The sequence below is a fragment of the Coturnix japonica genome, chromosome 4, assembly GCF_001577835.2.
Source record: "Coturnix japonica isolate 7356 chromosome 4, Coturnix japonica 2.1, whole genome shotgun sequence".
NCBI classification, from domain to species: Eukaryota; Metazoa; Chordata; class Aves; order Galliformes; family Phasianidae; genus Coturnix; species Coturnix japonica.
This window is the reverse complement of record NC_029519.1, coordinates 4,245,368-4,268,266: the sequence shown is the minus strand read 5'-3', so window position 1 is coordinate 4,268,266 and position 22,899 is coordinate 4,245,368. Positions and strand designations below refer to the sequence as shown.

At 48.5% G+C, this 22,899-nt stretch overlaps 1 protein-coding gene across 3 annotated transcripts in view; it reads left to right on the top strand.

Moving 5' to 3' along the window:
* Positions 1-22,899, top strand: part of ARHGEF6 (Rac/Cdc42 guanine nucleotide exchange factor 6) — a 34,836-nt gene that overhangs the window by 1,179 nt on the left and 10,758 nt on the right. For 2 of the 3 annotated variants that reach the window (XM_015860340.2, XM_015860339.2), the window contains exons 2-12: positions 1,460-3,772; positions 4,739-4,822; positions 10,245-10,329; positions 14,526-14,653; positions 15,055-15,256; positions 17,099-17,169; positions 18,103-18,197; positions 19,214-19,309; positions 19,847-19,969; positions 20,698-20,836; positions 21,840-21,899. In XM_015860340.2, coding sequence (XP_015715826.1) covers positions 3,608-3,772; positions 4,739-4,822; positions 10,245-10,329; positions 14,526-14,653; positions 15,055-15,256; positions 17,099-17,169; positions 18,103-18,197; positions 19,214-19,309; positions 19,847-19,969; positions 20,698-20,836; positions 21,840-21,899 — 1,248 coding nt within the window. In that variant the 5' untranslated portion in view covers positions 1,460-3,607. The remainder of the gene's footprint in view (positions 1-1,459; positions 3,773-4,738; positions 4,823-10,244; positions 10,330-14,525; positions 14,654-15,054; positions 15,257-17,098; positions 17,170-18,102; positions 18,198-19,213; positions 19,310-19,846; positions 19,970-20,697; positions 20,837-21,839; positions 21,900-22,899) is intronic. The other variant, XM_015860341.2, reaches the window with a different exon arrangement.

Sequence of the window (22,899 nt, the reverse complement as noted above, 5' to 3'; positions counted from 1 at the left end):
TAATTCTTTCAACTCTGAAAGCAAAATTTGGAGGAGCAGGTCTAAGCAGGGCTTTCAATTGCCAAGTTAGGAATTTCAGTGAGTGACTTCCTCCTAAAAGAAATGGTCCACTTGGGGAACCAGTGATCATAAAATGCAGTTACGGATAGACCATAAAATGCATTTAAGTATGAATGCACCATACTTAGTCTAAGATTCTTCATAAAATAAGACCAAAACATCTGGATTGGAGTAACAGCAAGGGTCTTCAGATTAAATTGTATACTTCCCACTTACTGCTGCTACTTTAAAGTACTTTTGAGATCAGGTTTTAAAAAGGTGAAAAGAAAATGCTACACTTGATACTGTGGTTCATCTGACTAATCGTGTTTGATTTTAGGTTAGATCTGTCTTGGATAAAGGAGATAGGTTCTGTTGCACACTGTGTGCTGTTATAATCTCAGTTTGCTTACAGCTTTTTGCTATGTGCAGTGCTTTTGTCAGAACATGCCATTAATACTTTGTACGTATTCCTGCCAAGTTCCTGCTTTATCTCAGGGTACTGGATTTTATTTCAGATCAATAAAGGGCATAGTACAGTGATGGGACCCAGTAGATCATGTTCATGGTTGGGCTCAATGATCTCGAAGGTCTTCTCCAGTCCAGATGGTTCTGTGATGGTGTGACATACAAAAGCAACATCTGTAGTTTCTGTTCTGAGGCTGATTAAGTACATAGTTAAGTAAAAGCTACTAACTCACCACTTCTATCACTTCTATTTTGGTGTTATTATTCAAAGAATTTCAACGTACAAGTGTTAATTTCCTCATCTTTGCGGTGCTCTTGAATGTTCAAGTGTTTAAATCACAAATCCTTCTGGAAGTGACACTGAACCATGTTTTTCATGACAAAAGCACCAGTATCAGTAATAGGGCACTGAGGTGGAGTCAGGAAATAAGTCTTGAAAATAAACTCTTCCTCCACCTACAACAAAATTAATAGGCATCAGTCTTTAAAGTTTGAGGCTGGTCCATCCAGACCATTAGTCTTGCTAACTAAAAGGTGATTCCCTATCTTTAATATGCAGCATCCTAGGTGACAGTAAAAGGTCTTACCAAATCATCATACAGATTGTGTCAAAATGTTGTCAATTTCTTTTGGTATTTATATGCCATGTTGTTGTTAATTCTCTCCATCTCTTCTCTGGGAAGTGGGAAATTAATTAGTCCTGGCAAGTGAAAATCTCTCTCTTTGAAAGTGAAGATCTTTATCAGTTTACTAGATTTGTTTTATCACTTACAGGTGCTTATTAGACTGTGTTGGAATTATTAAAGATAAACCTGATGTATTTTTTTACTCTTGGGACAGTTTGGAAATAGCCAAAATACATTTGCTGTGTATGCAGCAACAACTTGGTGATGTGACTTTGTCTGTTATGTGCTTTTTGAGAGCATACTAAGTTGAATTTCCTTTCTTTCAGACAAGAAGAAGGCAGTGCAGCAGTGGATATACACTGGAAAATAGAAGAACAACAAAATGCAGCTAGCCAAAGTCGACTTTTGAGCGTGGTGTCACCCAGTATTTGTTTCAGAGTTGTGTTACAATTTAAGGAATTTTCTTTGAAAGTAGCCCATCTGATCTTTTATATCTAAGTATTTCTTAGATGAAAATCAGTTGTCTTCTGTAGCTTACATCTTTCAAGAGCTGGGAGTCTTATTTTTATGCAGTAAACACGCATCAGGAAATTCTGCAGCAGAAAAACACTCAGGGTTCTTCTTTACATGTACTGCTTTTCCTCTTTCCTAAAAGAAGAGCCAGGTATAGGAAAGTGTGTTAGAGTCCTCTAAAATGTAGAGGACTAAATAGCTCCAAATTCTTCCTCACCAAGAAACCAGACGGAGTTTTACAGTATTGTTGCTTGAAAATTTCCTGATGTCCAAGCCTTCTGGATGAGAAGAAAAAAGTATTGATGCACTGAGTCAGTATAAGTGATAAGTTACCAGAAAGATGAGTGTTGTTATGTGTGCTGGGTTCTTAGAAAGCTCCAGCAGGTGCCAGCAGCGCACATCCTAACAAGTGCATTCCATAGAAAAGAGAGGTTTTCTTCAAAATACTGCCTTGGTTTTGATGCATTTTTATCCCGTCTGTGCCAGAGAGTAATGCTCAGGTGTGAGTATTTGATAAAGAAAACCAACCAGAATGGCAGAGGTGCTTAGGTAAGGCTTCTAAAATGTATACTACTTCTACAATAGACAAACTTAAAACAGCTCTCAGTTTTTCAGTAACTAATGAAGAAAAAGCATGTGTACCCTTTCAAGGTCTTAAAATTAATGTCTGTTTTTTGGATTAAGAGATTCACTTTAAACTTCAGCTAAAAATTGCAGATCCTAAGAGTGGATAAAACTGCAATATTTTTCAGCGTTAATAAATAAGCTGTCAAATAAAATGATTGTTTGTTTGAAATAAATTCTTATTTCTTGGAAGAAATGGTTGCTGACCAGTATTCTGAAGTGGTGGTTTATTGTTACGTTTGGTCTTGGCTATATTTCTGTGAGGGTGGATGAATGAACTGGAAGATTTCTGTAGTTGGTTCCTGATGCTCTTCTGAAATGTATGAGTTGGATTTGAGGTGGCTCATCAGAAGTTTAAATTTGGAGCTTTTCTGCATATGTAAGAGGTGATTTTTCTGAACTCTTGGGAAGTGCTCAAGATATGGGAAATCTTTTTCATTTAGTAGTAGTTGAAACCATTAGCCTGGTATGTGCTTGGCTGCAATAGCTGTGTGCAAAGTAGGCATCAATCTCTAGAACTGCCCATCTACCAGGGGGAAAAACGGTTTGCTTTGGAGGATGCAGCCTGTGAAGTATTGTGTTCAGGTTTGTAACGCTGCCTGGTGAGGCAAGTTTGTCATCTTCCCTCTACTGAGATACATCTCTGCAGGTTGGAAGCTGTTCCGTTCTGAGTAGATGACTGAAGTGCCTTTTATTGACATGCATTGTTCAAGGCATGTACGTTGACCCCCGTAAAAGAATGAACATATGGGAAAAGGAAACCTAAGCTGTGAACGTGGAACTGCCAGTACTTGTTTCTACAGACAGCAGCGCTCACAAGAAGTGGGGGGGGAAAAAGCCTTGAAGAGTCTTGTAATTAGTCATAAATCTGAAATATTTAGCACACATACGGGTTGCTGTAGATGCATTGTTAGCAGATGGCAGTGAGGTCTGCGATGTAGCTTCAGGCTGCTCTACCATTCGCGCTGGCTCCTGCTTTGTGTTACCAGGATTTTCACACAGCATCCATTGTGCTAGAGGTCAGAAATACCAACCACAAGACCTGGAAAGCAAAGACAGCCATCCAGGTTTACTGCATGTAGTTTCTCCTTTTACCATTCTCTTTCTCCTTACCCCTCAAATAAGGCTGAATTCTTAAAGATTGGATCCTATAACTACCACAAAAAGGCAGTTTACAATCGCTGTAGTTCTGATTTCTAAGCTTTGGTGCTGAGCTAAGAAAAGAAAGTTTCACATTTGAGCCGTGCAACCAGCAAAAAGGGGCAGGAAGATGTCATCACGGATGTGGGTTAGCACAAGCTGCAGCACGGAACCGCGCGGGGGGCAGAGGGACAGCAATGAATCCAGAAGAGCAAGTGGTAACGTGGCTCATTTCCTTAGGAGTTCTCAACTCCCCGAAGAAAATAGTTGATGATCCAGAGGAGTTCCTGAAAGCTGCTCTGAAGGATGGGACCGTGCTCTGCAAACTCATCCATCGGCTCCTTCCGGGATCTGCAGAAAAGGTAAATGCTGCAAGATATGTTTTGCCGGCCTGAAACTGGTGTGCTGCTCTGTAACACTGCGGGTCAGTCTGGGATATGCTTCTCATTGGTAAGCTGTGTAAGCACTCATGATTAACGTGAACATTACTAGTTCCAGCTGAGGGCAAAATGCAGCTTAGGTTTAGTTTGTTGATTTCTTTTTTTCTCTTGCCATCCAGTAAAACGACCACAAAAGGGCTGCAGTTGGCTGAGGTAACACATGTTCATGTGGTGGCAGGAAATACTGGGCCTACCAGAGTTGGAAACGTCCTGGTTTTGAATAAGTTATGCAGTTTGTATTTACGTCAATAGCACAAATTACAGCAGCGTAAATACATGCTTTCAGACCTGCCTGAACAGCCAGTTGGGAAGTAGGTTGGGAGTAGGTAAACCTTATAGTCCAGTGCTTGAGCTATTGCATGTCCAGCAATTGGTAGCAAAGCCATGTCAGCCCCTCCTGTCAGCTCCCTGAGGTGTGTGTTCATATGGCCAAACAGCGTGCAGGGTAACTGCAGGTGAGGAAAAGGGAAGGAGTCCGAGAGATGGGAAATGGCAGCACAGAGAAGCTATTGAATTCAATTAAAATGTCCTCTGTAAGACAGCTGACATTTATTTATTAATTTTGCTAGAAATCACCCCTGCTGGCTCTTTTTTTGCTTAGAGATGATGGTTTAGGACACCGTGTTCTTAAAAGTCATCAGTTCTCACTGCCGTTTGGGGCATTGTCATATGTTGACATTCAAAACAAGATGCCGACCATTTCGACTCACACATCACTTCCTCCAGTGGCTCTTTCTTCCTGGTTCGACAGCTTGCCTGCCACCCCCACCGCCCCCTCCAGAAGCTTCCCTAATTCAGCACAAAGCGCACATGTCAATATTCATGCAGGCCCTCTGACAAGGCTGTATGGGAGGTAACGCAACCGTCTCCATGCATTTTGTTCTGTAGTATTGCCTGGAGCCTAAAAACGAAGCTGATTGCATCGGTAATATTCAGGAGTTCTTGAGGGGCTGTGCAGTTCTTAAGGTGGAGGTAAGTCACCTTTTATTAGTATTATTTACATCGTGTCGTGCTTGTTTAATATGCATATGGAAGCCATATACCAGAGGGGCAGTATCAATAGTCATTCCTGATCTTCTGTATTAATGGCATAAATAGGAGGATGGGTAATTTAGTGCGAATGGGCTGTGAGCTAACAGGTTGTGTCTGAACCATTGGGTGGTGAGGACCTGCTTACATCTTTCTGTCCATTATTGCAGACAAGGGCTTGCAGTTTTTAGCGTTGCTTTATTATAAAGGGGAAATAACACGGCAGCTTTTTTCACCCCCTTGTGGCATGAGATTGTGCTGAAAATGTAACATTAAATCAATCCTCATACGTGCAAATCATCTGAAGACTAAGGCTGTTCCTGACCTTGTATACCTTCATATACCTGCAGCTTCTATGCCAAGCATGGTTTGTATTTGCAAGGTCAGAGTGGATCAGCTCAGTGCATCAGATCCAAATGAGTTCAGCTCATTTGGCCACTACATGTATTTTTTTACTAAGTGCATATGGGTTTAAAATGCGTTGTAGGATTTTTGTTATCCCGGTAGAATTCCAACAGGAAGCAAGAAGCCGATAATTAAGAGTTATCCTTGTCCCATTTAACACTCCAACCTTGGGAAACAAAAGAACTTCTGCCAGGAGCAGGGATTGCTCTGCAAAACGTTCATACAGCACAGCAATGCAAAGTCCAGCCCATGGTAACTCTGTCCTGTCCTCCTTTGAAGGTCCAAGCAAGAAAAGAGACTTTCTTCTCCTTAGATCTCTTTAGCTAACCAGCATGACAGTTTGCTCATTGCAGAGCTGTTTTGCTGGCCTGTTGTAGCCCAATAATTCACTTCTAAAAGCCTTTTGCATCAGCCGGGCGTGAGAGCAGATCTATAAGGAAGCAGGGAGGGCTCAGAGATCAGCGTGCCGGTCTGCTGCTGCTGCACCATGTGATCTCAGCTCCTCTGAGAGATTATTTTTCTATTTAAAAACTAATCAGAATGGCTGCACTGGAATGCATATAGAGAGAACAGAAGCCTTAAACATCTGAAAGATGAGATAGAGGCAGTTCTCAACTGCTGCACTTCAGCATCTCATCATTTAAGCCAGTTGATGATATTGAGGCGCTTTGCGGTTTTCAGATAGGAGGGATCTGCAGCACTGTACATCCAGCTCTAGGGGTTGCTCTGCTCCTCCCTTTTATTTATTCCTTGGTTTAATTCAGGATAAGATTCCTAAGTTGTTTTTTCCTTTTCCTGATGGATAACCCACTCAGTCTTTGTAATATTCTGAGCAGCCTCAGTGGGGCTGACGTGGCTGCCCATCCTGGTCTCTGCGAGGCCTCAAGAGCTGGATAAAGCTTAAAGCAGTTGAGTTTGAGCTTCAGTTTTGCACCCAAAAGTTTCCAAAAGAAATATAGCTGTATTAGAGTGCCACAGAGCCCCCTGTACCCGGGGTCTGGCATTGGATCCAAGCTGGTTCTCCCTTGTGTCACAGGCCTCTGGTCCAGCTGCTGTTTGGAAGACCTTTTGCAGTGGGGATGTGCAGAGGGGTGACTCCTGCAGAGCTCTATATACGTGCTGTCCTCCCACCAGTCCTTGTTGTCCTGGTAACTCAATCTTAGGGAACAGAAGGAAGGCACAGGAAGGTGGGCAGAACTGTCTCCAGTTTTACTGGAATGGTGAAGCACACACTGGGGACTTGGTGGAAGGGAAAGGACAAAAGTGAGTCCTGCCAAGGGATGGCTGAGTGTCAGTGGGCTGAGGGCAGGACAATCTGTCACATGGAGCCTGGGGGAAAGGGAAAGATGAAGAGGGGTGAAAGCTCCCAGCCCAGCTTCTTCTTGAGGGTGTAAATGGGAATGATTCATCTTTGCTGTTGATACTGCTGTGCATACAGTGGCAGCAGCTGAATAGCTGAGCATTGCTTGCTGCTGGAGAAGCACGGGATAGGAATCTTCATTCAGCAGCAGTGTTCTGTTGCAGTATGACCACAAAGCTGCTGGCAAAGGGCTGGATGCTGTGAGCTAAGAATGGTTTCTGCAACATAAATCAATATCTGGCTTTAACCAGGCTGTCCAGAGGGATCACAGAGCACGCAGATTGTCATTGCCATTGAGGGCAGAACAGAAGCTACTTCTGCAGCCAGAGCACTCGCAACCTTCACCAAATTGCACTTGGATAAAGAGTTTGGGAGCGTGGGCAAAAACCCATCACCCTCCTGCTCCCCCATCCCCACGCACACAAAGCCACGCTCCGCTCTGGCTTCACTCCTTTCCTACATGGGGAGCACCCAAGGTCTCTGCCCAGCACCGCACAGAGCACAGCAGGGGATGGATGGCTCCATCTGGAACAGAGCGACCCAGAGACACGGCACAGAGCTGTACGGGTGTGTGCAGGGCGGCATTCCCCCACTGCACTGCGAGGTGTCGGGGGCTGCGTTAGGTGGGCTGAGCACACGGTGCTCTGAGCGTGTCACCACCTCAAGCTGCTCGGATCCATCCCTGTGCTCTGCCGCGGCATCGCTCTTACAAAAACGCTGTAAATGCCATTTATGCAGCTTGGATTTTTCTTTCTTTCTCTATCATTTTCCCTTCATTTTTCCTGTCATCTTTCTTGGTACCTTTCCCAGTTTTCTCCCCTTTCTCCTTTTCCCTTTTCTTCCTCCTGTCCCAGTTTCCCATTTTCCTTTCCTATCTCTCTTTTCTTTCCTCTTTCCCCTTCCCCTCCCCTTCCTCCTCCTTCCCGTCCTTTTCCTCCCTTCCCCACCTCCCGTTCCCCTCTCCCCTCCGCCTCCCTCCCGCAGCCGGCAGCGGGGCGGAGCGGGGCGGCGGCGCCGCCTGTCACTTCCCCTTCCCCTTCCTCCCCATTCCCCTCTCCGCGATCCGGCTCCGGGTCAGATCCGCATCGCCCGGCCCGGCCCCGCAGCGGCCCCGCAGCCGCCATGCCCCGGGGCTGCCCGCCCGTCCGTCCGCCGCCGTGAGTACAGCGCGCTGCCCCACGCGTGATTTCGGGGCTCCCCCCGTGCTCACTTCACCCCCCGCCCCCTCTGTCACCGGCTCGGGTTATCAGCATCACCGCTCCCACGCGTGCCCCTTCGCATTGCATCTCCCGTCCTCAGCGGGCTGCGGGGGTGCCGGGTGGGCTCAGCCGCAGCGGGTCGGCTCCAGCCCCGCGCCGGCTGCGGGATCAGGGATAAGGGCTGACGCGCAGCCCGGATACCCCGAACTTCTCCGCTCGTCCCGGGATGCGGGGCTGCTGCCGGCTCTCGGCTTTGGTTTGGCTTGGAGGAGCAGACAGGGTCCCCCCGGCAGCGGGATGCCGACGGGAGCGCTCCGCCGGGCGCTGCGCTGCGCTGCCCGGACTCGTCGCGGTGCGGTGCGGTGCGGTGCGTTCTTCGTCCGGGATCTTGGAGCAGGAAAAGCTCCTTGTAACCGAGAGCGTCAAATGGCAACCGTGGATATACGGGGGTCGCTCGCACCGTGAGCTCGGAACTGAAGGGCTTTCGCTCGCTGTTAGTCCCAGCTTGTCTTGTCGTTAAGAATGGAATTAGGGATGGATCGCGCTGGAAAAAGAGATTTTTAGCACTAAGCGAGGACTTTGCTGTACGATGAGTTTATTCTGGAACGCGCTGCAGAGCGCATTCACATTGCAGCAGCTCATCCAGCAGTTTTCCATGCCGGCGTTGTTCCACGGTGGCCGTTCTGGACAAATTCCCTATGAAGAAAAGTCCTAAAAGTTGTTGGCTTGCTTTCATGTCAGGATTTTGGTTTGCATGTCATCCTTAGGACTTTATCAGTGTATTATTTTATGCATTAAAAGGTCGAAGACGCGTTTTCTCACTATAGTCCTTTAAAAAAAAAACAAAAAAAAACAACAAAGCAAACCCATACAACAAAGCAGCCGTTCAATGAAGGCAGGACTCGTTTTTCTGGCTTTCCCGAAGTGGAAGCAAAAAAGGCACGGCTGAGCAAATGACACACCAGAGAGATGCGCGCAGACGCCGCAGCCCCGCCGCCGGCTTTGTGCTCCCAATTGGCAGGAGGCGACGGCGCTGCTGGGATTCTGCATCCTCCGGTGGGTGCCGTGGGGTCAGTGTTACCATCTCCGGTGCCACAGAGGCTCTGGTGTTGCTGCTGGGGGCTGGGGGGGATGCTGGCAATGGGGTGGGCTCGTTCCTGGCTGTTGAGGTGCAATGGGAGCCGTCCTGCTGCTGTTGGGATTGGGGAGACTGTGCTTTTCTCAGAGCGTGGATTGAATTGCACGTGGTCAAAGCCTGTCGGTATCGAGTGGCTGAGTCAGTCTTTAAAAATACTCTCCATAAAGAGCAGCCTTTGTGCTGCCAGGGTTGGGCTGCGTTGCTGAACGGATGGAGAGGGAAAGCCACGCTGCATCCCCATCCCGGGCTCAGAAAGGCCAGTCCTGTCACTTCAGAACACGCTGATGGTCCAAGAGTACAGAGAAGTGCCATCCTAAGGGCAGTGCTGCCCTTGAGACTGTTAATTCCCTTGTGCTTGCTAAACTCTGTAGTGCTTTGGAAGTATTTGTATGTTGTGTCGGGCAAGAGAGCTTGAGAATCACCTTTTGTGTCTGTAGGATTTGCAGATCTGAGGTCTATGTCTGTGGGACAACGTGGGCTTGGGGTTGTCACCTGGTGGTACCAGGTCTGGGGGCTCCGTGTCACCAAGCTCTGCTTTGTTAGGAAGAGGGTTGATGCGGTTTGTCTGAACAGAGAGCAGATCTCACGTGCTGGAGGGGATGGTAGTGCTCTGGGAGCTGCAATTGCCCCTATTTGTGGTGCAGTGATTTCTGAGGCACTGGTACACAAGGCTCAGATTCCCATTCACAGCCATTACTGACTCAGTGTTTCTGTTTTGCTGTTGAGTCCGAGCAGCACGAAATCCTTCAGAGTTTTGCACATAACCTTTTCTGGCTTCCCATTAAAAAATGGTAAACGCATTATATACGCCGTATTGCCATAGCATTGTATCTGCCACGTTGCAAGAGCAGAAAATTCTCTGTTTGTTTCTTCTGCTGGGGAAAATGTGAGTGTTTGTGTGTGTGTGTGTGTGTGTGTGTGTGTGTGTGTATATATATATATATATTTGTACAGCCTCAATCTCTTTAGCTTTAGACAACAAAAATAGCAACATAATCTCTCCTGCCTTCAAGGCAGCAGAAACCTTTGCAGCGATCCCATCTGCAGCAGCCCAGGTCGGTCCCTGGGTGCCAATGCATGGCCCCAACCAACCCCAGCAATGCACCACCCCATGGGAAACGCAGCCATCAGCCCCCATAGAGCCGTACCCATAGAGCCGTACCCCTGCAGGCACACAGCTGATTGCTCATCACAGCGACGTGGGCTGCTCGGAGGCGAGAGGGAGATGTTTTGTGCTGAACTGACCACGTTCTCCTCTCACAGCTGTTTGAGCCGCATGATTTGTACAGCGGAGAACAGTTCTCCAAGGTCCTGAGCACATTGACAGCTGTAAATAAAGCTACTGAAGGTAAGGAAAAAAAAGCATGTTTGTCTGTTGTCTTTTCAAGTGCTGTCTTATAAGTATGCTGGCGGGAGAGGTATTTTACTTGGTAGTTGGTGCTGATTTCTGGAGGCTTGGATAACTGTGCCTGATGCTGGTGGGTCAGTGCTTCACCCTTCCACCAGCTCAGGCTCTGAGGGTGGTGATTCAGAGCTGCTGGGTGCGCTTAGCAGAGCAAGATTATCGCTTCGCAGCCGGGAACCTCTGCTCAGTTCTGACAGCATTAAGGGACCTCAAAGTAGGTCAGTGTAAAGGAGCCTCGATGTAAATGAGAGCGCATACCTCCCGAATGCAAATGGCAGGTTACAGACAGCGTGTTTGAGAGCCGAACAGAAAAACAGATCCATCTGTGGAATATCTTCACGGAATGTCAAAACAAACAGTGCTGCCAGATGCTCACTCAATTGTATCGATGTTCCTCTCCGTGCTTTGTGGATCCCATAATGGGGAGCCAAGCGCTGACAATTGCTGCCGTTGACTTCTCCTGTCTCTCTCAGTGCAGAGCTGCTGCTGGAGCAAAGCAAAGCGAGTCACCTCCTCCTGTTTCCATCCCCAGCTGAGCTGTATTGTCCCAGTACTCAGAGGCTGAGGGACTGCACTGAGCTGGGAATAGCATCTACTTATTGCCCTCATCATATGAGGGCTGCTTCGAAAGCAATGCCTCCTCTCTTATGTTGACCTCTCTCCTCAGAGGTGGATGTTGGTAGGATGTTTTGTAGCTGAGAATTTGACCTATCAAACAATGTTATTGTGTGCTTTGCATCTGTTGTCGTTTCCACGGAACTAAACAGGAGGCATTACTTTTGGAGCAACCTACATACAAGCACAAGGAGTCCTGCACATCACCAAAACCCAGCATCAGTGTGAGAGCTCAGTTTCCCTGCTGGATAGCACATATTAGGTGATAAAGAATAGATAACATTCGAAACCCAGAGCAGCATTTCCCTGTCACAGCAAGGTTTCCCTGTTGCTTCCTTTACCAACTTGTTTGGCTGGAGCAGAGGGAGCACAGCTTTGCTCCTGTGTGACTGCCATTGTCACAGCAGTCTCCCCTTATTAGCAGCCCCGAATGGGGTTTTGCAATCACTGGGTGAAGCTCAGGACACGGCTTTGCCATGGAATAGTTTCTATCACGCGTTCCCCAAGGGGCTCTGGGGAAGCTGGGATCCTCTCGGTTTCATAGCAAACATCTGTTGGAGCATATGCTTTCTCTATTTAAATGTTAAAAAGCGCAATGCCTGTGATATAATTAGCTGCTCAGGCAGAGAGCACCCTTGGGAAAAGTACAGGGTAAAATAAATACATGTCTGAAAAGTTTGCTTTTTTGGTGGCTTGGCCACGTTCCTGAGAAACAGGAGCCTGTGTCCTACAAACCACTGCTGTGGATGGGTTTGTCTGACTGCTGGGGTTCTGGGGCAGCAGGACCAGACCAGTACATCCTCAGTATGTCTGTGTCTACAGCCCCTTCTGCAGGGCATCCACACCGTGCAGGAGACAGCTGAGAGAGCAGCTCCAGAACATGCTTCCGAGCATCCATCCCCTTGAAGGCCAAATCCTCATGTCCTCATGGAGCAAGTAACTGCAGGCATCATGTGTGGTGTGTGAACTCAGGGTTCAGCAGCTGTCTGTTAAGTGACAGCCACACAGAGCTTGATGCTTTTATCTAAAAGAGAGGGCAGGGGAGGAAAAGCAGCTGTGATGGAGCAGGCAAGACTCTCCTGCCTAAAATAGTGTAGGAATGTGAGCAGAAAACCCAGCTATTTTAACCATAGTTGAAGCAACATATGGCAGCAGTGTTCCATGCTGGACCAGGCATAAAATAGGACGCTGTCATGATGCAATATAAATGATACACTTCCCTGCCAAACTGTCAAAGTCAGTTTTACATTTGTTTCTAGGTTGCTGCAGATATTTATAAAAGCTTTGGAAGATAGGGAGGGGCAGGGAGAAAGAAGCATAAAATCTACAGTAACCAACTCATTTCCATGGGACTGTGGCTGATGGCTTGAATAAGCAGAGAAGTCTGGACTCACGGTCTACGCCCTCTCTTTTTGGAAGGAATGAAGGGTAGAACATCTCAAAGTGGTGGCCAGGCCACTCCTCCTGGTGTGGGAGCAGCTGGAACCACTCTTGCTCAAATATTGGGGTGCCTCAGCCATGACAAATCCTATGTTTGCAAAGAGGGTTTTTCATACCGAGAGGTTTTGGCGTTGCTGCAGCAGTCTGGAGAGCTGGGAATTCACAGTGTGGTCATCAGGCGTTGTGTAACGAGTAGGGCAGGAGGGAGCACTGACTCACTGATGGCATGCTTGATTTAATATGAGTTTTGTCCATCGCTGGAGCAGGGACTGGACAGACCAGTGCATGTTGTCTGTCGGCGCCTGGAAGTCGTAATCGTGGACCTGGTGCTATTGTGCAAGGCACTGTAGGAAGACAAAGCAGAAGGCAAAGAGCTTGCAGGTTGTGTTGCTTCAGATCCATCTAAGGAGGTGTTTTTTTTCTATTGAAACAAAAATCCTCTTGGGAGAATGAGAGCCCCAGCTGAGTTCCTGTAACTCCCACCAAACTTCCCCTTTGGAATGATTTTTCCATGTTGACATTCAGATTGGAGGATAACAGGAGCACAGGAACCTTAAGTTTGTGTGTTGTGATTCCGGCACACTCAGTGGCTTGATCCCCTTCTCCTATTGCAGCCTGTTCAAGGAGGAGCTCCAAACACTATCCAGAAGACTCACACCCCCAGCACAGCGATGCCTGCAGGCAGCACTCTGCTTTTCCCTGGGCTTTTGTGGCCTGTGGGCACGCTAGCTCTATGCTGCAGATGGAAAATACCTTCTCTGGAATACAGGCATTCTTAAATCTGAGCAAAAGTAACAAGGGAAACCTCAAAACGTTCCACACTGTTCTCTGCAACGACAGCATCTCCTGTTGCTTCATTTCTGCATGGTGGCACATAGAGAGGAGGGGATGTGGTTGTTTTCTCACACTGTGGCACAAGGTGCAGTGGTGAAGGACTGCTGGAAATGACAGTGCCTGGAGAGCCCTGTGTTCACCTTCATGCAGCATCTGAGCAGGAGTAGGGCTGATGCTGCTCTTTGCATTCAGGCCACTGATCAGGATGCCAAGAAACTTGCCAGAGGGTAAAAAGTCTCGTGGTCGCCCTTGGTATCAATACAAAAGCAAATTGCTCATCGTGAAGCATAGATCTGTGTCAGAGCAGCATCATGATTTCCAATATCTGGCATGCATTGTCATGGTCAAGCCCAGAGACCAATTTGCAGAGCCCTGAGCTTTGAATGAAGCGGCTCTGAGAGCTGTAGGATGGGTTGGTCCTTTCCTTGTGCTGGGGGTGATGCTCCTGTCCTTGCTCTGAGGAGTCCAAATCCCTCTCTCACGTGGCTCCTGGCACTGCTCCACCAGCAGCAATCTCTCAGCTGTATAATGAACCCAGAAGGACTTGTCTGAATAGAGACCGATTGTGCTGAACAGCTGCTTGCATTCCTCCCCACTCTGCGGGGAAGCCCACGCTGCAGCTGCAGAGGTGACCTGAGGGTGCTCACTTGTGAGCCAACCTTTGAAACACCTTCAGCAGTGCTTACTTGGGATCCAAGAAGCACTGGGCTAAGCATTTGTCTGTTTTCAGCTGATTTAAGGGGGATTTCAAAAGAAAGATTGCCATTTGTTGAGTGGCCATGGCGATATGTAGAATCATAGTATGGTCAAGGTTGGAAAAGACCTCCAAGTCCAACCCCAGCCCACCCCACCATGCCCATCCCCACATCCCTCAGTGCCACATCCCCACAGTTCTGGAACAGCTCCAGGGATGGTGACCCCACCACTCCCTGGGCAGCTGTGCCACTGCATCACTGCTCTTTTGGAGAAGAAATTTCTCCTAATACCCAACCTGAGCCTCCCCCAGAGCAACTTAAAGCCATTTCTTCTCATCCTATTGAGAGTGCCTTTGGGCTGCAGCTTATCTTCTTCCACCATAGAAGATTTAACCCAGCCCAGCATCCCCCTTTGGTACAGTGCTCTGACTGATGCTCCTCCAGCTGTTGTCCCCTGTCCTTGTTTCCTCTGTGGGCTTCATTCTTTGCTTTGCTGCCATGTGGAGGGTTTGGGACCAGATGGGTGAAACTCAGCCATTGTTTTTGCTTTGGCAGATCAGCCGTCTGAAGGGCCATGTTTGCATCCATCGGCTCTTAGCTCTGCAGCTGGAGGTGCCCATACCGACTCCAACAGCACAGCCTCACAGTCAGCAAAGGTGCTAAGGAGGCAGTCCAAGGCTGTGGTATCCTTCGTTTAATATCCTATTGAGGGTGTGATGGCTGCGGGGGCAGAGAGGTGGGGGTGGTAACTCTAAGCTGGAGCACGTTGTGTCCTGATCCCCATCGTAGCTTTGCTGCTCTGGGTGCAGAGTCTGGTGGCTTCTCAAACTGCGGTGCTTCTCTTTGGGAAATGAGGAGGCCGATGCTTATCTATTTCCCATTGCACTGATGAGACTGAATTAATTCTTGGGAGGGACCTTGTGATCCTCTGGCAGGGTGCTTACACAAGAGCAAGACATTTCTGCTGGTGTAGAGTGCAACACTGAAAAAAAAACAGCTGTAACAACAAAGAACAATGGCTTGTCCTGGTGGATTCTGCTTTTTTGGACTATCCACTGATGTTTTTCCATGTTTCTTTCCTTAGGAGATGACCGAGAATGGCAGTCATCAGCTGGTGGTAAAGGCCAGGTTCAATTTTAAGCAGACCAATGAGGATGAGCTCTCTGTTAACAAAGGAGACATTATTTATGTCACCCGGGTTGAGGAAGGGGGCTGGTGGGAAGGGACCTTGAATGGAAAAACAGGCTGGTTCCCAAGCAACTACGTCAGAGAAATCAAATCCACCGGTAAGCACATTGCTTTCAAGGGCTGATTGAATGACAGCAGTATAATGCAGCGTAGATCCTTATGCCTTTGGGAAATTGCTGCTATTTATTAAGGACATCAGTGTGCTTAAGGCAGCAGTGCTAATGGAAGTATGAATGGCATGAGGAGGGGAAAGCCCTGTCTCTCACATCACTTGAGAGCTGCTTTGCCCTCTTTGCTGTGTCTTCCTATTGCTCTGCTGGCAGCACATGGCTGCGGGATGGGACTGGAAGTGCTGTGAGGGTCTGCTTGCCTCCTGTTATTATGGGAGCTCTCGGGTCACTCCAGTGTCTAAGCACAGAATTGGCTTTTTGTTAGAAACCTCCATCAAGCAGTGCATTTGCCTTCGAGCCTGCCATTTCTGGCAGCAGCGGGATGGATGCTTGCTGGTCTTTGCAAGGAAAGCAACAGTAACTATATGGCCATAAGGAATGGTCCCCTCTTTTTAGTGCATAGCCACGGCTGATTTCACAGAGTCCATTTCTCCCCAGATGCATCGTCTGCTGTGAAGCTACGGGCGATATTGAGAAAGGGAGAGTGAAGGGATGATCCACCTGATGACATTCGCCTTTATTGAGCTGTGTCTCAAGTGTCCTTCACATCTTCTGCAGTGTGATTTTAACCAGATGTGGGCTAAGGATGGCACACAGCGTGTCCCCAGCAAGCCGGGCAGTTCACCCTGCTGTGCTTCCGAGGCTGCTGTGTGACAGCAGATTTGGTTTTTGGACAAAATTCAGCTTTAATTTCTTGTTGTGTCTCGAGGGCTTCCCATCAATACAGACCTGTTGTGAGGCATCAGGTGTGGTATGAGGAGTGGCTGCGAAATGCACAGTCCCTGTTAGATATTGTTGCTCCCACTCTTGCAAGGGAAAAGAAAGGAAGGAAGAGCAAAACTAATGAGTGAGTGTTCAGAATTAGGTCAGTTTTTATTTCTCTCTAAATGAAACAATCTTTGTTAGGATATCTCATCTCCTGCTATTTCCCTGTGGGAGGTGATGGCTGAGCTGGAGCAGGACGTTGCAGCAGACTGAGGGCTCATCTGGCACAAGCCAGGAATCACTAATTAAGTCCGTGAGTGGAGAAGAGCAGCGTTTTATAAAAGGAGAGCAGTACTCAGCCCCATGGGGAAGGTTGGGTGGGAGAAATAGCAGCACCTCATGGAGGCAAAGGACAAATCCCAATGCGGGAGGTAGGCAAAGCCTTTCCCTTCTGGCCCTCCCATCTCAGGATGGGAGTGGGATCCTCACAGGGTGCAGGCACAAAGCTGAGGATGCTCTCTGCAGGGCCGTGATGCAGGAAGCATCAGCTAACCCGCTGCTGCCAGGGACAGCCCTTGCTGTGAGCTGGGGAGCTGCTGTCCTCGCCTCCAAAGTGCGAGACATGTCACTCAAAATAGAGTCACTGTTTATTTCAGCAGTGTCTGCGCTGCACTCTGCCGTGTCCTGAGCGTGCCCTTTGGGTGGAGATAAGAAGGGACAGGGCTTCTGGCTGTAAGTGACAGGAAACTCTACAAGGGCAATAATTAGACAGTATGTCATGCTGCGCTTCCCAGCAGCTTAATTTATCAATTCCAGCTTCTCCCCTGCTGTTGGTGTGAAAGTAATTGCCTTCCCAGAGTGTGGAGGGGGAGAAGGGCCCTCTGAGGGGCTCAGCACAGGGACAGAACCTCTGGGGACCAGTTGCAGACAGGTCACTGTGTGTTCACATGGGTGATGGTGTATTTGCTGGCCATGATGCAGCAGGGACTTTTCCTGCTGGGGTGAGAGCTGTGCTCTGTTGTTTATTGATGGGTTTTGTTTGTGTTTTTGTTTTTTTTTTAACAGATAAACCACTCTCTCCCAAAGCATTAAAAGGACTTGAAAGCACTCAGCTGACAAAGAATTATTACCCTGTGGTGAGTTTTAAAGTGCTGATCGTACATTTTAATAAGTAGCATATTATTAATCTTCGGAACTGGCTCCTTCCCTTAGAAATCACTGAAGCAATTTGTAACAATTGAGGACGAGACTCTGTATTTAAATGCAGCTGTTGCCATTTCCTTCAGTCGGGGCTGTCGAGACGATAAACCACAAATGGAAGTTGCAAAATGTCACAAAGTGAGACTGCAAGTGGGCAGCTGGGATAACAGAGCCGAGGCGGCTGCTTTTAGAGCAGTGTCGAGCTGGTTGCCCAGCGAGGTGATGGGTGCCCCATCCCTGGAGACACCCAAGGTCAGGCTGGATGGGCTCTGAGCACCTGATGGAGCTGTGGGTGTCCCTGCTCAGTGCAGGGAGTTGGACCAGGTGGCCTTTAAGGGTCCCTTCCAACTCAGTTGGTTGTATGAACAAGGTGTGATGCGTGCTGGCTGCTGAGGTGGAGCATCAGGACAAGGCTGAACTCAGCACATCCTTGCAGTGGCCACTGGACTATGCCCTGGTCTGAGCTGTCCGTATTTTGGCCACTGTTGTGTTTAAGTCCTTGCAAGCAGCGGTCCCAGGGTGCATGCACACATTGGTTTGCATACCTTGGCAGCCAGTTCTGCATGCAGGGTTAGGCACGAGCCTCTTGGGAGTCAAATCCTAAACTCAGATCTGAACTCACATTGTCTTCATGCTTTGCCAGAGAAGAAGGAGCAGCCCTTAACACCTGCTGTCCGGGCCTCCCCCAGTTTGCAATGCACAATCCATTAGTTGGGCCCCCAGGGCTTTTCTGAGCATTCTGAGTTCTGCATTAACAAATTGAGATGTATTTATGGGCATAAAATAGACTTCTGTGGTTTTCCACACTTTGAAGCCTTTGACTGGTCCCGAGTACCAAGATCTACTCAGTGCTCTGTCTCTTACCCTAGGTGTTGCAAAATATTCTGGAAACAGAACGAGATTATGCGAAGGAACTACAGTCACTTCTGGGAACTTACTTAAGACCCCTGCAGTCTTATGATAAGTAAGATATAAGGGCATCTGAGATGGATAGAACCCTGTAAAATTGACCGCAGTTCATTACTTTCTTGCTTTTGAATGTTTAGGGACTGTTACTGGCCTTCTGGTAGAGCCTCACGCCTCTGTGAACTAGAAAAAACAGAAACATTGGTACAGATTTCTGCTCTTTCCCCTTCCCCAGCAGTCATGCAGGTGCTCAGCTGCTGGAGATGGGCATTTCTGTCTGGTTGAGGGCTGGCTGCTCCCATCCACCTGCAGGCTGCTGTGTGCATGCTTCCTGGCGCTGTGCCTTGCATGGCTTCTTCCCTTGTCATTTGTCTTGTGACTTCTCAGCCCTCAGTGGCACCTCCCAGTCATCTCTTCATTGGGCTCCTCTTCACTGGTGTTGCCTCTCATTGAGCCTGAGCTGCTGCTGAGCAAGAAGCGTTCTGCTTAAACTCCCTCAACATCTCACTTTCCTTCCCCAAATCTTCCTGTTGGGATGTCTCCAGCTGTGGAAATTCCCCATGCTCTCAGCCTACCCACACTGCAGGCAGTAAGAGGCTGAAGTGAGACAGAGAGAAGCATGGTGACAGAAGCAGGCGTGCTGCTTATGGTGAGGAAAATTCCAACCTTAAGGAAGAAAGCAACCCCCGCTTGTAGGGGCTGCTCTGTGGGACCCTCCTCATGTAGGGGACCCACAGTATGAGCCTGTAAAGACAAATCTGTCTTTGTGTCTGCGCACACACCTCCCTCCCCACCCCTGGAAGAAATCCCATCTGTCTGTGTCTATTAGACAGCTAAACACGTGAGAAGATTAGCGTGATTAAGTGATTAAAATCCAATTAAGGTAATCCTCGGCAGCAGACTTCTTCTCTGGGAGCCTGTGGTCTGTAGCTCACGGATCCTGGATTTTGTGTTTCCCCGTGATGTGTCTGGGGAAACAAATCCTTGGCCCTTTTTGGGAGGGCTGCTTGCAGACACCACGGGGCTGTCCTGAGAGCTCTGCTTTGGTGCTCACTGGTGATTTGACTCTTCTAGGCTCAGTGCTGTGGACATCGCGTCGCTGCTGGGAAATGTGGAGGAAATCAGTGCATTTCAGCAAACCCTGAACCAAGCCTTGGAAGATGTTGCGAAGTAAGATTATGCCACTGCACTGGGGTTGTTAGCTATTAAATTGCAGCTAAAAATAATAGAAAGACCCATTCGTGGATGTTAAATATAGAAAATAGCAGGATTGAAGAAAAGCAGCAGGTAGTGCTTTGGCAGGAAGGAGAAAAAACGTTGATATTTCTACTGTCAAGGTGTCTGCAGAATACTTGATGTGAAAGCATCGCCAGCCCAAACGTGCAGACAATTGCAGGGATAAAGATGGGGGTTGCTGGTGAGCAAAGAGCAAATGCTCAGAGCTTGTGCTTTCTTTTGGGAGCCATCTGCAGGGGGCTACGGCTTCTCATCTGCTGGGTCACCCTGTATCCTGGGCTCTGGTGCTCAGTGATCCCATAGAACCTCAGTCCCGCCTGAGGACCTTCCTCCTCCTCAATGTGAGAGGTGTGGGTGCTCCAGCTGTGCAGTGACCCCGCATAGCAGGTGGCTCCTGTGCAGATAGGCAAGCACACCATAGGTGCAGAGTGCAGATGAGGAACCTCAATAACAGCATGTTGGTGCTCTTAGGCTCCCTGAGAACCAGCAGCGTGTGGGAGGCTGCTTTATGAACCTGATGGCCCAGTTCCGCTCCCTGTACCTGACGTACTGCGCGAACCACCCTTCTGCTGTCAATGTCCTCACGCAGCACAGGTGAGTGATGGGGGACATGGCTTTGCCCCAGGTGTTGCCAACAGGATCAGGAGACAGCAAGGGATCTTGCTGCTGGGAAAACTGCTAGATGTCTGGGCTTTTCATTTGTCTCTCTCAGCCCTTGCGTAGCATCTCCTGTGCTTGTTGTAGTCTAAAGAACCTGGGTGCTACTTCACACCTGAGGCTGCAGTGCTCACCCAGATGGGAAGATGTTCCCCCATGCCACAATACTTTGGGCACGTTGTTGCAAAAGGAGGATGTACATTAAATCACCCCAAGTTGCCCACTTTAAGGACAGAGCTGCTGTTTAGCTGGCTGTTTGCTCTGCACTAACAGCACCTTCCTTCACACCTGAGTTTGTGTAAGGCTCTGCTAAAGAGCATGATGAACCGAAAGGCTGCAGCTGTGTCATCCCTGATGTGGCTCAGCTGTCCTCCCTGCAGCAGTGTCATGACCGGGACCCTGGTCATACTGTGTAGTTCCTTTCTATAAAGGAAGCTCACAATATAGTTTGTTACCTGCTGAAATCCAGCCGCGGTTCAGCCTGGCAAAGCCCTATGCACAAGCACACACACCCATGAAGCATCCCCACTTCATCTGCAGGGTTTTTTCACATGGGAGGGTGGACTGCCTTTCAAAAAGCAGAGCTCAGAGCACTGGGAGCTATTGGGAGGGTGTGCGAGGCAGCAAAACACAGCCCTGCTTCTTGTTGTTGCTTCTATTTATAGTGATGAGCTGGAGAAGTTCATGGAGAGCCAGGGTGCGGCCAACCCAGGCATTCTCATCTTAACCACGAGCCTCAGCAAACCCTTCCTGAGGCTGGACAAATATGTGACTCTTCTGCAGGAGCTGGAGCGGCACATGGAGGTAGGTGGGATGCAGGAGCACCAGGCAGGCATACCCCCGCATGCCAGAGCATGAGGAAAGCAGACCCAATAGGCTGCTTTAAAATGCTTTTCCCTCTCCCAGTGTTAATCAGCAGATAATTACTCAGCAGACTTTTAGCTATGGTTGTCCAAATCCACATCTGTGCCTGGGAGAGGGCATCAGGCCCCGCGCCATTGTGGGAGAGGTCCCACTGCCAGGGAAGAGCTGAGCCTGGCAGGGAGCTGTTTGCTCTTGTCAGGATGCTGTGGGGGTTCTACAGTGGATTTAGGGACACAAGCTTCCCTTATTTCTCTTAGCTTCCAAGCTGAGTGTGGGAGTGGAGGTTTTGTTGCATGAGTCAGTAGGGTTTAAGTTGTGATGCCCTGGGAGAAGCATGGATGTACGCAGCATGGTTGTGTACCAGTGTTCCCTGTACTACTGCACAGCTAGAGGTGGGACAGGTCTGTTCAGGGCAGCTCTTGTCCTGGGTTCAGAGGGGCTCTGACAGCCCCATAACACCCTGGATACCTTCTGATTTGCTTGGCATGAGGTCTAGATGGTGAAGACCTTCCTACGTAGGGCCCTGGATGCCCAGAGTGCTGGGAGCATACCAGCATGCAGCAGCAGCCAGAGATAAGAGGCAGCATCCTGCTTCCCCCTCCCTGGCCCAAGATGTGTCTCAAACCCAGGGCTGGAATTGCACCCCTGATGGCAATTCCCTTGCATGGGAGAAATCACACCCTTGGTGGTGCAATAGAATGCAAATAGAAGTTTCCTTTGTAAATGTGAGACCAGAAATTTGCCCTACATGTTTGAATTGATTTTGTCTCCTCTTACTCTGCCTGCCTCTTTAAGTTAGGCTGAGATCAATGAGCTGCATGGCTGTGGGGGTACCTGGGGGGATTTGGGCTGCCCCTGGTTTTGCTGGGGCCATGGGGTGCTTATTGTGCTTTGCAGGGCTGTGGCTTCACGTGGCTCAGGGATTTTTCTCTCCCTTCACTAGGAGGCGCATGCAGATCACGATGACATCCTGAAAGCCATCACATCCTTCAAGTCTCTGGTGGTAGGTGGTGATTCTTAAAATAGAGCACTCCATTTCACGGGTGCGTTTCATGAAGAGTGAGTCAAGCCTGACATTTGTCTCCTCGTTTAAAAAAGAAAAAAGAAAAGAAGAGAAAACAACAGAGAAAAAGGTCTTTTGGAATGGAAAAGATGGTTGATAAAGACTCTTAATTTCAGGTTGCAGGCCTTGGGTGCCCCTCTGGTTGCGTCTCTCAGCAATCATGTGCTGGCTGTGTGCTCCCAGCAGCAGAGATCTCCAGCTCTGAATGCTGCTGCAGAGCTGTGTGTGGGCAGCGCTGGTGGCTGCAGCCCTTTCATCTCCTTTTGCTTTGCACCTTCATCATGTGCCACCTGATGCTGTTGGTTCAGATGTGCCCCATGGGCATCCCTGGTCGAGACGCACGTGTTTGTGGCTCCTGATGCTGTGGCCATCAGTGAGGAATGGACAAAAGGCAGCAATATGATGAGTCAGAGGCACATACCAGTGCTGTTTCTGTGTTCTGTGCTACCTACGCCCCTCAAAGTCTTGGTGCAGTGAAATGAAAAAGAGGAGCGAAACTCATCCACATGCACAAAGGTTTCATCTAGCAAAGCTTCTTTCAGTTATTATAAAAGCTATCGTCTCTCTTTCTTTGTAGCCACTAAATACCTTTCACTATAACCACTCCAGATGTGGTCCAACTTCCTTCCTTAGCATGGCAGATGCAGGTTTCATTGCTTAGCAGCGCAGATAAAAGATGGGGAGGAGAAAGTTCATAGAAAACAGGAAAGGGTGATCTTGTTACATTTACTTAGAAACTCAGCTCCCGTTCCATTTATTCTAGGAGGGGAATGGTTCTGTGAAATTGTAACGTGTCATAAGTCTTTAGGAATGCCCATAAGTGATAGATGGCTTTCTTTGAATTGTGCACTGAGCAACTCAATGTAATGTAGGACTAGAGGGGTTCGCTGTGGGTCTGAGGTTTGATGGGCAGGGATGCTTCTCATGGGCCCACTGTGTC